General features: G+C 58.6%; 1 protein-coding gene across 10 annotated transcripts in view; it reads left to right on the top strand.

Annotated features, from left to right (window-relative positions):
- RASGRF1 (Ras protein specific guanine nucleotide releasing factor 1) overlaps window positions 1–14,039 on the top strand; it is a 123,335-nt gene that overhangs the window by 70,362 nt on the left and 38,934 nt on the right. For 9 of the 10 annotated variants that reach the window (XR_012127224.1, XM_073227262.1, XM_073227261.1 and 6 more), the window contains 6 exons: window positions 639–892; window positions 7,904–7,983; window positions 9,866–10,059; window positions 10,451–10,560; window positions 12,110–12,228; window positions 13,879–14,039. Coding sequence is in view for 9 of the 10 variants with exons in the window: in XM_073227262.1 (XP_073083363.1) it covers window positions 639–892; window positions 7,904–7,983; window positions 9,866–10,059; window positions 10,451–10,560; window positions 12,110–12,228; window positions 13,879–14,039 (918 nt within the window). In the remaining variant the exon portion in view is untranslated. Of the gene's footprint in view, window positions 1–638; window positions 893–1,068; window positions 1,094–7,903; window positions 7,984–9,865; window positions 10,060–10,450; window positions 10,561–12,109; window positions 12,229–13,878 lie in introns of those variants that run through there. The other variant, XM_073227263.1, reaches the window with a different exon arrangement.

Genomic DNA, 14,039 nt, shown 5'->3' with positions numbered 1-14,039 from the left:
ACGCAGCCCACGGGTCTGAGGAGCAAGCCCCTCTGGCGGGTCCCTCTGCAGACGGCCCTAGGCCCCCTGTCCCCACCCCAGCTCCGCAGCACCTTGCAGGGAGTGCCTAGGCCCTCCCTGTGCAGACCCTGCATTCGCATACAGCCCAGCTGCAGGACTGGCAGGGAGAAGACGGCACCTGGATTGGCGCAGGTGCATCTGGGAACGATTCTCTGCGTGTGTATGTGGATCAGGCCTTTTCCCAGGTTCTTGCCACAGCGAAGCCACAGCAAGGGGCTGGACCTGGGTCAGGGTTCACTTCCCCCGAGGCAGGAGAGGCTGCCGGCAGGTGCTGGTGCCCCCAGTGTGAGGTCCAGGCAGGACATGACCGGCTTGCCACGCCCCGATCAGCAGGACAGCTGCCGTCTGCACCCACGGGCTTTAGCCCTGGGCTCTCGGCCGCATGAGCACAGCCTGGTAGCCGAGTGTCCACGGGGCTCGTCCCGCCAGGGCCGAGGGCCACGCTTCTGGTCCCCCAAGGGCGAATGGGGGCCCTGTGGAAAGGCAGAGGTCTGGGCGGGCCCGGGTATCTGCATCTCCCGCAAAGCTCGGGAGGTGCGCTTGGCCCGGCGCCCCCAGGAGCCCCGCGGTTCGCGCAGGTGCAGAGCTTCCTGCGGGGCTGGCTGTGCCGGCGCAAGTGGAAGAGCATCATCCAGGACTACGTGCGCTCGCCGCACGCCGACAGCATGCGGAAGCGCAACCAGGTGGTGTTCAGCATGCTGGAGGCGGAGGCCGAGTACGTGCAGCAGCTCCACATCCTCGTCAACAACTTCCTGCGCCCGCTGCGCATGGCCGCCAGCTCCAAGAAGCCGCCCATCACGCACGACGACGTGAGCAGCATCTTCCTGAACAGGTGGGGGGGGCCCGGGGGGGGGGGGGGGGTGAGCAGCATCTTCCTGAACAGGTGAGCGGGGGGCCCCCGGTGGGGGGCGGTGAGCAGCATCTTCCTGAACAGGTGAGCGGGACCCCCGGTGGGGGGGGGTGAGCAGCATCTTCCTGAACAGGTGAGCGGGGGCCCCCGGTGGGGGGCGGTGAGCAGCATCTTCCTGAACAGGTGAGCGGGGCCCCCGGTGGGGGGGGGGGACGCCGGCGCCGAGGGCACTCGACCTGCGGGCCCTCCTCCCACCCGCCGCGTGCAGGTGAGGGTGCGGGTGCGGCAGAACGGGGGTGCCCAGCTGTGGCCGGGGTGCGCCAGTGTAAACGGAGGCCTCTGCGGGTTTCGTCTGAAGCAGCGGTTCTCAGGGCGCAGTCTGGCCCCCAGGGGACATTTGGCAATGTTCCGGGACGTTCTTGCTTGTCACGACGCGGCAGGGGTTGGGGGCTGCTACTGGCATTAGGGGGCAGAGGCTGGGGACGCCGCTGGACGCCCTACGTGCACAGGATGCCCCCCAGCAAAGACTCGCGTTGCCCAGAGGGCAGTCGTGGCCAAGTCGAGAGACTCTGGTTTAGTTGTTTGAGTTATAAATGGAGCCGCAGAAAGCTCACGCGCCCCCTCCTCCACCCTGATGCCGTCATGGCGGACCTGAGGCCAGGCTCACGACCAGGTCAGGCCCCGAGAGGCCTGCTGGGCGCGCCCTCAGGGACCCTACAAAGCAGTAGCTTTTCCCACGTGGTGACTCCGGCGCTCATGTGGGGCCGGGGGTCCCTCAGAAGGCCGAGCTGAGCCTGCTCTTCTGCTGTCGACCTCTTTCTAAGAGTATTTTCTTAGGAAGTGGTTGAAATAAATGGGCGTCTCGGTGGGCAGTAAAACCAGGTAAACTAGGTGAGTGCCAGGCGCACAGACAAGCAGGGGCCGTGTGCACACAGCTGTCCCCGGGGAGCCGGGCAGGCGGTCGGGGCCCCTGATGCGCCCTCGTCTGCATTCCTGTCAGCATACCCGTCGTCCTGTCCCCTCTCTGGTCCCCCTGCCCTCCAGAGCACCTGCACAGGCCTTCAGGCCCAGCGCCGCCTCCCTGCACCCTGGCGTGGCGAGTAAAGGGGCCTGAGGCACCGACACCCGGGAGGAAGTAAGAGGGCGGCAGGGGGCAGACGTGGGCCTGTGGCCCAGGCCAGGGACGGCGCTAGGACGGCGGAGGCCACCGGGCGGGGACAGGGCTGGCAGTGGCGTGGACGACACATCAGAGTTGGGGCACGGGAACGGTGGGACCAGCTTTTGGCCTCAGGAGGACGTCTAGAAACTGACTCACTGGGCCTTACAAGATTGCTTTTTAGCATATGTGTTAAACACAGTTTCTAAATATTCAATAAATGCTTTTGTTCGCTTACTAAAACAAAGAAAATGGGTATTATCTTTTTGTGAAGCCAGGTACCATCACCTCGGGAACTGCGCCTGGTCTTCCAGACTCAGAGGCCTGGGGTTTGGCTGAAGAGCGGGAAGGAGCTGTTCCCTCCTGAAAAACCGCGGGCGGCTCAGCTGGGCTCTGTCCGGCCTGAGCACGGGTGCGGGGCCCACCCCGCAGCTGTGGGCTGCTGCCTGCCCCAGGGCCTTGGCCGCGTCCCTGTGGAGACCCTGGCCAGGAAGCATGGCTGTAGTTCTGTGTCGGAGGTTTTCTTGCATCCGGGGCCACAGTCGCAGACTCTAGTGGCCACTTACCATGACCACTAAGAGATCACGTGTCCTTTGGGCTTAAGCTTTCCGTGGTTCTGCTCGGCTTCTTTGATCTTTTCTGGGTTCCTTTGGTTGAAAGACTCATGCCCACTCACAGCATTTATTCAGAAGTTGCTTGAAAAAAATCACATGGGTTTATATTCTTGTATTTTAACGACCACGCAGATCGGATCAGGCATCTTTAACTGAGAATGAAAGGCCTTCTCCTGCACAGTGCCCCGCCGTGCCACCGCAGAGCCTGGGTGCCCTCCCCCGAGGGGCACAGGTGCCACCGCCCGTCCCTGCAGCTGTTGGCCCTGGCAGCCTGGTCAATCCTGAAGGCCTCCCCTCTGACCCACAAGTGGGACCTGCTTCTCACAGGTGTTGGAGAGTCAACTAGGGAGTTCGTGAGAGCCTCTTGCCCAGCGCCCGTGCCACGTGCTGGGCCAGAGTCAGACGTTATCATGAGGGTCGAGCCCCACAGCGGGGAACCGAATTCGCGTCTAATGTGGAGGGAGCACCTCCCAGCTCATCCCAGGAGGCCAGCGTTTCTCTAATGCCAGATGCACAGCATAATGCGAGAGGGACCAATACTGTCATATCTTATCAAAGATAAGAAATGCCATCAAATCCAGCAACATATAAAAAGGATAATACGTCACAACCAAGTGGAATGTATCCCAGGAATGCAAGGCTGCCTCAACACCAGAAACCAATGTATTTCACTCCATTTTCTTCCCTTATAAAGAGGAAAAGTCAGTGGCTCTTATCTAATGGATGCTGACCTGACGCGGCCGGCTTCATCTCTTTGCCTGAGCCCGGGACAGGGCAGAAGGTGCTAGAAGACTGCCTGTGGTCGTCCTCACCCCACTGTGCGGGCAGCTGAGAGCAGCAGAAGCTTCACTTTAACCTCTGTGCTCTGTAGGGAACAGCTGGGATTTTTTTCATTCTCCCAACAACCCCACCCATACTTTACACGACCGAGTGTCTGACGCTCACATCACGGTGGTGGTTTTGTGGGGCTTGCTTTGTGCCTGGCTTTCCGTGAGCAGCTGGCCTGTGTGGTGTCCAGTGCTCCGAGCTGCCCCAGGAAGCTGGACCCCAGAGAGGCTGGGGGATGTGCTCAGAGAAAGGCAGCAGGCTTGGATGGGCTGCGACTTTAACCCAGCTCTGCTCCATGTTGAGGCCCCTGCTCTCCCCTCCCGCCCTGCTAGGTGATGGCTGGAATCCCCTCCACCAGCCCCGTCCTCCTTACCCTTCTCCCTGCTCCCTGCTGCAGCTAGTTACAGGGAGGGTCTCAGTGTGCACTCCCTCTCCCCGCTGCACAGTGGGGAATCTTCCCCCTGGCTGTGAGCCCAGCCTTCTCCCCTACTGAGTGGTGCTGCTGGACTTGAACCCCCAGGCTTCTGCCCTGAGCCACAGCTCAGAGGTCTGCCTCACAAGCCAAGGGCAGAGGCTGCCAGGCCCCTACCAGAAGACATTTCTGCACACAGCTGTTTCCCATGGGTTTGCCGTGAGGCTTGCAGGCTGAGCCCCAGGAGGAACCTGGTGCTAATTCTGTAACTTCATTTGCTGGAGCTCAAAAGAAGGGGTTCCTGTGAAGCGCACGTCCTCTCCCCAGGTCGCAGATTCACTGAAGCTGCTACAGAGCTCCGGAGGGGTCGAGCGGTGCCTCTCGGGTGGGGGAGAAAAGATATTCCAACTCAACGTCTGCAGCGGGCTTTGTGCAGCAGAGACAATAGGCGTACAGACTTGGGCTGTTTCCCTGTAATGGTCACCATGCCCAGCATCCTGTGCTGGAGCCACAGGCGTTGCCCGAGTGAGAGGCATCCTGCCCACGTGGCAGATGGTCTGTATCTTGATGCTGCTCTGAGGCCCAGAGTCCTGGGCTGAGCAGGATGATGAGACCCCGTGGGGTGGGCAGGGGCAGCGTGCCACAATCACGTTGGCATGTCTGCAGGAGCAGGGAGCGAGAAGGGTCAGACCCTTGGACCCACGACAAGTAACTGGCAGCATGCAGCAGAGGCGGGATGGGAGTGCAGAGGCCAGGTTCTGCCACATCGCTGTGGACTGGCCCTGGGCAAGCCACATCTGTTTTGGGGAGGGAACTGGGCAAAATAAACATCCCCCCCATCTGTGTCCTGTGGGCAGTTTGTCCTCCCCCCTGACCCCCCCATCTGTGTCCTGCAGGCCGGTTGCCCACCCCATCCCTGCCCCCCATCTGTGTCCTGCGGGCTGGTTGGCCTCCCCTCCCTGGCACATTCTCCCACCCCATCCCCCCTGACAATCCCCTCTGACTCTCCCCTACCTCTCTCCTCACGCCTGTCCCTGACGGCCCCCACAGCCTTTGCCACCATGGCTTGTGCTGCCTGCCATGTGCTCCCAGGGCCCTGGAGCTGCCCCGCTTTATAACATTTGTGACACTTAAATGATGCTTCTCTGTGTCTGGGACCATCACTGGACTGTAAGCTCACTGTGGGGGTGGACAGAGATGCAATGCACCTGCCTGGCCACACACCACACAACTCAGGGATGCCATCCGGTGGATTGAGGCTCGGCAGCCTTTCTGTGTAAAGGGCCAGCTAGTCAATATTTTAGAGCCTGTGGGCCATACAGTCTCTGTTGGAACTCAGCAGCCGTAGGCGGTCCATAAACGAATGGGTGTGGTTGAGTTCCAGCAAGTCTTTACTTATGGACACTAAAATGTGAATTTCATATGTGTTCATCTATCATGAGCTCTTCTTTTGACTTATTTAAACCATTTAAAATTGTAATAATCCTTCTAAACTTGCAGGCTGCATCCTGGATAGGAAGATTTCCTGTAATAAGCATGCCATTTTCACCCAAGATATTCTGTAAATATAATACAATTCCAATCAAAATGCAGCCTAGAAAAATGATTTTAAAATTCAACTGAAGGAATCAATACATACAAATAGATAATAATGTTCTGAAAAAAGAGCAATGAAAGCAACATTCCCTTTTTAATTAAAATATATTACAAAGGTTTATAAATATATTAGAAGTAATGAAAACAGCCCTAAGAATAATGCCTGAATAGACCAGTCCATCATCAAAGTGAAATATAAAGTCCAGAAGCAGACGTAAGAAGGTCTATTCATTTAGTGACAACAAAAAGACAGCCTTGCAAACTAGTGGACTTGGGGAATGGCTGATCAAAGTGGAGGAAGGTTAGGTTTGTGACCCTTATTCACATCTCACACCAAAATAAACTCTAGCTAAGTATGTGTAAAAATGAAACAATATAAAATGTAGGTGTGTTTGCAATCTGCGATTGCAGGGAAATGCATGATGCCTGAGGCAGAAAGCAGAAAAAAAATCATACACCTCATAAGACAAAATAGAAACACTTAAAACTCACACACACACACACACACACACAATCAAGGGGCAAATAGCTGAGCAAAAATGTCTTTTATAGTATATGCTTAATATAAAAATAATGTTATTTAATCACTTTTTATTAGATTATAATATATAAGCCCATGTATAAAATATTTTAATTATATGTAATTATAAAATTACTTAATGATCAACTGGTAGTATAATTAATTGTTAATAATTAATAACTAATAATTAAGCATATATCATTATTTAAAATTATGAGAGAAAATTGTAAATGGACATGACTAGGCAATTCCCAAAGAAATTCAAATGGCCAGCACATAGGAAAAATGTTCAACCAACTCAATAACAATGATTTTTCTTAAGCAAATCAAATCAAAATGAGATTTTTTTAATTAGATGGATAACAAGGGTAATTTCAGAGTAGCGAGATCACAGGTGAAATTCTCACAGTTTATACCTTTGAAGTATAGTTTTGCAGTCCTCGCTTATGGTGTTCCTACTAGGCTACTCTACAGGTCTGTGCGATGCTGGGTTGTAGGACGTCTGTCTCCTCCCTGGCGCTTCCTGAGCAGTTTCCTGTGGAGTGGCTGCAGTCTCGCCATGGCCAGGCCAGGGTCCTCCAGCGCCTCCTGGCTCCCCGAAGAGCCCCTGAGGGTCCCGTGAGCCCTGTTCTTCCCGCCTCGGTTGGACGTCCCCTAAGCACGCTCATGCACCCTTCGGTCTGTTGATTCACTTTTCACGTGCACTCCCAAGGTTCTCAGAATTGGTCCATGTTTCATCCATTCATCAGAGGGGGCCCAGGTAGACAGGTCGCTGTGCAGGGGACTTGCCGCAAAATGACGCTGACCTTGGCCGTTAGGTGGGACTTCTAGTCCAGAAGCCAGTGTGTCACGACCCCAGAGGGACCGTTCTCCTGCGACTTCAGGGAGGTACCAGCTCAGCACTGGGGACCCCGGGCGGCTCAGGCTGCTCTGGAGCCAGCTGCTGGCGGCCTGCGTGTAGGGCCCAGGCCACGAAGAGCCGGGGTGCATCTCATTCTGCTGTCAGTCTTGAAATTTTTCTTCTGTGAATCACTATATTTTTGTTGAAGTATAGCTAACATACAGTGTATTATGGTTTGCATATGCACAGCATAGATTAGACATACAGTACGAGCCACTCACCACAGTAAACACAGCCACTGCCGACCGCCCTGCAAAGACAGTAACGCCTCACTCTGCTGCGCCTCCCCCCACAGCCTCTTCATTGCACAGCTGGGAGTTTGTCCCCCCTAATCCCCTTCACCTGGGTCACTCACCGCCCCCACCCCCTGCCTGGGGGCAGCCACCTGTTTATTCTGTTTATTGTCCATTTGTTTTGTTTTTCAGATTCCACATGTAAGAGAGAGGACACGACATTTGCCTTTCTCCCTCTGCCTTATTTCACTTAGCCTGATGCCCTCTAGGTCTGTCCCTGCTGTCACAGAGGGCAGGGTCTCATTCCTTTTTGTGGCTGAGTAATGTCCCATCAAGTGTACATACCACATCTTCTCTCCACTCATCCATCAGTGGACACTTAAACTGCTTCCATATCTTGGCTATTGTAAATAATGCAGTGAACACAGGGGTGTGTGTCTATTTGCAAATTCATGTTTTCGTTTTCTTCAGGCAATACTCAGAAGTGGAATTACTGGGCTGTAATGAGGCTCTGGATGCAGATTCATTCTGTACGGGGCCCCACAGATTATACAGTCCACCCCACTGTTGGGGTTTGCACATAGCCCCTTGAGAAAGGGGTTTGGGGCCTGAGTCCCCAGGCAGCAGCGCCCCGCCCTCTGCCCGGAGGCCTTGCTCCTCTGGACCTTGGGCGGGGACACCTGGGGGCCAGCAGTGCCCTTGGCTGGAGCTCACCCTGTGTTTTCCCTTTCAGTGAGACCATCATGTTTTTGCACCAGATCTTTTACCAGGGCCTGAAGGCCCGCATCTCCAGCTGGCCCACACTGGTCCTGGGTGAGTAGCCAGCCCCTGAAGAAGTCCCTGGCCCTGCCTGAGAAGGGCCCGCACCTTCCAGAGTAAGACGGACAGGCCCCTGAAGAACCCACAGGACCCCTCAGAGGGAGCAGGGATCCCCTCAGAGGAAAGACAAGTTGGCAAAAGCTGTATTTCTAGGAGGAAGTGACATATTTTTAGTTTATCTGCTTTTCCCTTTTAAAAATAATACATACGTACCCATTTAAGAAATTTTGAGAATCCAGAAAAGTAGAAAAGGCTTAAAAATACCAAGCTGAGCTCTGCTTCCCAAAGATAACCACTGTAAACACTTCAGTGTGTTTTCTTCCAGTTTTTTTTCTGCACACAGATCTTGGGGATTTTTTTTCCAGTTTTGCATAATTGCAAATGTGCTGAATATAGAACCTGAATTTTGCTGTGGCTTGTTTTCCTTACTTAGCATTGGAGCACAAGTGTTTTCTTGTGCTGAAACCCCACTTCCTGGTGCCCCGCGGTGCCCCATGCCCGGGGAGCACCGTGTCCTGCAGCCACCTCCCATCCTTTGCTCTTAAAGTTGTTCCAGCTTTTTGTTATTATAAATAATCGTATCTGTGCACGAAGTGCTCTCCTATTAGCAGTGTTCCCTTGGGAGAGGGCTCCAAAAGTAGCGTGACCAAAACAAGGATACAGACATGTTAAGAGCTCCGGGCACACTGTCTGTCCCGGAGCCGCTGCACCACAGTAGCACCCCAAGCAGAAAGCGGGGTCCCTTGGGCACTGCACCCTCCCACACTGGGTGCCACCCCTTCCTCGCCCCTTCCTTAATTCAGTCTGTAAAGGTGAGTGTTGGTGGCACCCCCTCAGGGAGGTGAAGGGACCCTAAAGCCAGACCAGCGCTCCAGCCCCCCTGCCCTCTGGCCATGGAGACTATCAGGGGCCATGTTTTTCCCTCAAATCAAAGACCCCTGCTTTTCTCCCAGGTCAAAATGAAAGGCAGCCCTAGGAAGGCCCCATAGCTGTGTGGTGAGCAGCAGCTGCTGGGTAGTTCGTGTCCTACGTAAGGGCTCCCATTTGCCTTAATGGCGTTTGTGAGCAGAGATTCCAGGGGGTCCAGCCCCTCCGTCACGTGTTAAAGAACAGACTTGGGGAGATTGGTTGGGCTTTGGGGGCAGGATACTGTATACGCAGGACGTGGAGCCAGTGAGGGGCCCATCTGAGCCAGGGGGTGCAGCATTGGGGGTTCTGGGAGGGCGCAGATGGACAGCAGAGGGACAGGGGCCCAGGAGGGCCTGGTGTGTGGCAGGATGCCCTGCACCGGGGACTCGGGAGCCCTGGGTCCAGCCAGCCGCTGACTCACCTTGTGACCTCAGGTCACTTACCGCACAGGTGGGTCACTGGGAGAAGGGCCTCGTGGAGAGTCAGCATGTCACCATGGGGGAGCTGGAGGGGGAGGCACAGCGCAAGTGTGACACAGGCATCAGCCGACCCCACGGACGTCCGTCCAGAGCTAGGGCGGCCCTTCGGAGGCGTCCACGCTGAGGTGGAGGCCAGCCCTCGCTCCCCACTTAGACCCGCACTGGGTGGGGTGGCCCTGGTGCCAGGCCGCTTCCTTCCACTGAGAGTGGCTGCATCGGCCACAGTCCCAGCAGCTGGGGAGCAGGGCCTGGTCCTGCAGAGGTCCGGGGCCATGGCACCCACCCACCAGATCCTCTCTCAGCCTCCGACACACGGTGTCAGACTACACAGTGCCTGTCACTGAAACTGGTTCTGACGGCCCAGAGCCTGGATGGGGCCGTGGTGCCAGAAATTCCCAAAGGCGGGGTCTGTGGGTGGAGCTGGGGCTGGCTGAGCCGAGGTCCTGTGGGGCGCCCACTGCCCGCTGAGCCCGCCACCCTCCTCCCAGCTGACCTGTTCGACATCCTGCTGCCCATGCTCAACATCTACCAGGAGTTCGTGCGCAACCATCAGTACAGCCTGCAGATCCTGGCCCACTGCAAACAGAACCGTGACTTCGACAAGCTGCTCAAGCACTATGAGGCCAAGCCGGACTGCGAGGAGAGGACGCTGGAGACCTTCCTCACCTACCCCATGTTCCAGGTGCTGTGCGCGCCCCCCACCCCCAGGATGCCCACCGGGCCGGGGGAGCCCCAGGTCAGGACCAGCCCCCAGCCGCAAGCAGGCAGTGTGGGAATGCGGGGGCTCCTGTCCCCCCAGCCGGAGCAGCCCCATGCCCTCCTCTCGTTGGGTGGGCCTCTAGCTCCAGGCTCAGGTCCCAGGCCAGACCCTGGAAGAGTCCCTAGGCCAGAAAGGCAGTGTCCCCGCTGGGCCCTGCCCCGGGGGCCCCGGGCGCTGACAGGACCGCCCTCTGCCTCCTTTCCCGCCCTCAGCCTGCCCCCCTCCGCTGTCCTGCTCACCACTGGTCTCTCTCCCTGCCCTACCCTATCCCCATCCCTGCCTCTGCCCCCTCCCCCTGCCTGTCCGGCCACAGATCCCCAGGTACATCCTGACGCTGCACGAGCTGCTGGCCCACACTCCCCACGAGCACGTGGAGCGTCACAGCCTGGACTACGCCAAGTCCAAGCTGGAGGAGCTGTCCAGGTGAGCCACGCATGGCGGGCAGGCCGGGGCGAGGGGCCCACCCCCACTGCCCAGGGGTGGCGGAGCCCGGATGGTGCGTGCTCACAGGCCGGGAGCTCCTGCCGCCCACCCAGAGCCGAGCCGCTCCGGGTGCCCCGCGGCCCCGCACAGACCCCAGCCTCGGGTGGCCCCACTGAACCCGCAGTTCCCACGCATCTACTGGCACAACCACGTTGGCACCACCTCGTTTTCATACAGCAGAACTCCCACCCCCGTCAAGAGAAATGGCTGTGGTCACCTTTGGCTGCTCCCAAAACCGCATCCCTCGGCAGGGAGCTGGCACACGCCCTGAAGGGTGTCCCATGCGGTGCCCCTCCTGGAGGACGGCCAGGGCCTGGCTCCTGAGAGGAGCATGCTGGGTGGGGGCAGGGAGCGCCCAGGCTCCTTGGGAAGACAGCCCCTGGGTGCCCGTCTGATTATCAAGGGAATGACGGGTAGTACGACTTTCCTTCGCAATAACACGCGTACACCAGTGGTAACAGCAGTGTGAGCACCGCCCTGCAGTCAGGTGCCTGTCACGTGCCCGGCGTGAGGCCGGCATGTGGAATTCTCACCTTCCCTCCTCACCCCGACGCCCCACAGGCGGGGAATGGAGGCGAGGGCTGGGCGCATCGGTCGGCGTCGTGCTGGCCGCGCGCACACCTGCTGGGCCTGGGATTGCACGGGGTCCCATCTGTGGGAGAGTTTGGTGAGCACACGTATTAGCCAGCCCTCCCGGGCTCGGGCGTCAGCCGCAGGTGCTGGCTTTGTGCTTCGCTGGAGTGGGTGGGGTCTGTTTGCAGAGCCCCCCGAAATCACCGCTTCCCAAGGCCCCTGGGAACACCAGGAGCAAAGCAGGCAACCCACCCCTCAAGGCCCATGTTTAAAGCAGGTAAACAGCGCCACCGCCTGGAGAGGAGGGGTGTTCGGCAGCCCAGCCTGGACGGGGCGGGTGTCCAGCCTCAGACTGGGGGGCAGGCTGTGTCCAGCTCCCTCCCGGGCAGCGGAGCCCGTGGGCGTACCTGGAGCCAGCCTCCCCCTGAGCAGCTGGATTGCCAGGTGCCCCAGAACACATTCCTGACCCCAAACACAGGAAACGGCCACGGGGTGGGGGGCAGTGAGCGCAAACCTGCGGCAGGCATCCTTGGCTTTTCTGGGGTGGAAATAAGGCCCGTAGTGGGAGGACGGGAGCAGAGAAACGAGCGAAGGATGCTCCCTGCAGCCCCATCACTCGCTCCCCACCTCCATTCCACGTGCTTCGGACTTCAAATCAGACCCATCTGCTTCCTCCTCTGAAGCCCCTTTTCCTTCTCTGAAATAAGAACACTGCTTCCTGGGGCTGTCAGAATACAGCAGAATCATGCCTGTGAAGTGCCCAGCACACCGCAGGGCTCAGTAACCGCTTGCTCCCCGCCTGAGTGAGGCTCCACCTGAGGATCGGGTGCCAGGCTTCCTTCCCAGGTCTGGCCAGAGACCCCGCCGGGCCTCCCTGAGCAGCGGGGCAGCCCCCCTCTGACCTCCCTGTCCCCAGGATAATGCACGACGAGGTCAGCGAGACAGAGAACATCCGGAAAAACCTGGCCATCGAGCGCATGATTATCGAAGGCTGTGAGATCCTCCTCGACACCAGCCAGACTTTCGTGAGACAAGGTACGGCCTCTGCGCCTGCCCCGCAGGTGGGCCCTGCCGGCTGGCCTGGCAGCCGTGCGTCGAAACCTGCCGGCGTGACTGCGGCGTGTTCCCGAGCTGCCGGGGGTGTGACAGCGAGTGCAGCAGGTGCCTGAACACAGACGCGTAGAACACTGGCTTCAGTTTCCTCCCCCAGGTGTAGACAGCTCTTGCCTAGGCTAATGGTGTCACAGCGAATGCCCACGGGTCCTTTCTGGGGAGAGAGGGTAAGGGGTGGAGGAGGATGATAGATACCAGTTGGCAGTGGGAGTCACAGCGTGTTCCTGGCCTGGCCGAGAGGCCATGGGTGTGGCCCGGTCCCTCCTGCCTTTGCTCATCATCCACCACGGTGCCGCCATCACCGATCGCGGGGTTCTTACAGGCGGGTTTCCCACCCTTCAGCCCTAGCTTTCCGTGGGTGCCACATCTGAGACACAGTGGTGGGGGCGGGGAGGGGTTCTGTCTGGGGGTGACTCCCTTGGAAATGTTAAGGCTGCCCGGCTCAGGAGGCCACCTCAGAGCCCATGCTATGGGGGGGTCAGCTTCCACCCTCCTCAGAGGGCACCCCGAGTTCTCTCTAGTCCTGGGTCACCCACTGGTCCTGTGCAGTTGCCTCTGAAAACCCTGCGGTCTTGTTCTGAGCCCTGTGTGTGGCCCCTGCGCCCCTGCCCCAGGCCCTCCCTGCTCCCTGCCAGGCCCAGTGCCAGCCTGGCCTGCCCCCTGCCCCATCTGAGCCGCACTGGGCCCAAGCAGGAAGGGCCCAAGGATGCCCTCCCCTGGGGTGCCCGGCGTCCCTGCAGGCCAGGAGTCTGCTCCTCAGCCCCATGCCATGGCGGCCCCTCCCCTCCTGAGGGGCTGGGCTGGACCTGAGACCAGGGAGGGCTTCCTGAGGAGGCAGCTCTAGAATCATCTTGAAGAATAGGAGTTCACGGGTAGATAGGGGAAGGAGGGGCTTTCCAGGCTGAGTGGCATTCAGGGAGCCAAGGTCTCTGACCCTAAGAACTAGGTTTCGGGCAGAGAAGGGGGCCACGGCAAGGGAGGACACGTGCCAGGCCAGTCGGGACCCAGAATGCCCCAGCCCCGAGGACGGTGGGCTGCAAAGGATGTGGGGAAGGGAGGTGTGCAGAGCAGCTGTTGGGGGTCGGGGACCAGTGTAGGGACAGGAACTGGGGTCATCCAGCCCCAGCCTGCCCGGTAGTGGCTCCCGACTCTGCTGAGGTTCGGGGCCTTTATCTGGGCTCGGCAGCAAGGTGCGCAGCAACTGACTGGTGACGCCTGCTGTGGCTGCCAGGGCAGAGGGGGCTGGCAGCTTGTTAATCCTGCCCACCCGGCACCCCTGTTCAGCCTCCTGCCCCCTGCAGACCTGCCCACCCTGCATTTGCAGCACAGGGGCTGTGCCCTTCACGCATCCTCTGCCTGCCTAGGCCCCAGCCCAGCCGGGGAGCTGAGGGGTCCTGCATGGAGCTTCCTTCCCTGGTCCCCCCTGCACCCCACCATCCAGCCGGAGGGAGGGCCTGTCGGCCACTGGGAACCAGGCCTGCCCGTCCCACTGCCCCACATTCCCACCGAGCTGGGTCAGAGGTGGGGGCCGTTCTGGGAGCGGGGCTCAGGGTCTCCCTCCTCCACCCATAGGTTCCCTCATCCAGGTGCCCATGTCCGAAAAGGGCAAGATCACCAGGGGCCGCCTGGGGTCCCTGTCACTGAAGAAAGAAGGGGAGCGGCAGTGTTTCCTCTTCTCCAAGCACCTGATCATCTGCACCAGGGGCTCTGGCGGGAAGCTCCACCTGACCAAG

The sequence above is a fragment of the Manis javanica genome, chromosome 18, assembly GCF_040802235.1.
Source record: "Manis javanica isolate MJ-LG chromosome 18, MJ_LKY, whole genome shotgun sequence".
Taxonomy (NCBI): domain Eukaryota; kingdom Metazoa; phylum Chordata; class Mammalia; order Pholidota; family Manidae; genus Manis; species Manis javanica.
Note: the sequence above shows the minus strand (reverse complement) of the source record. Positions and strands in the feature narration are given on the sequence as shown.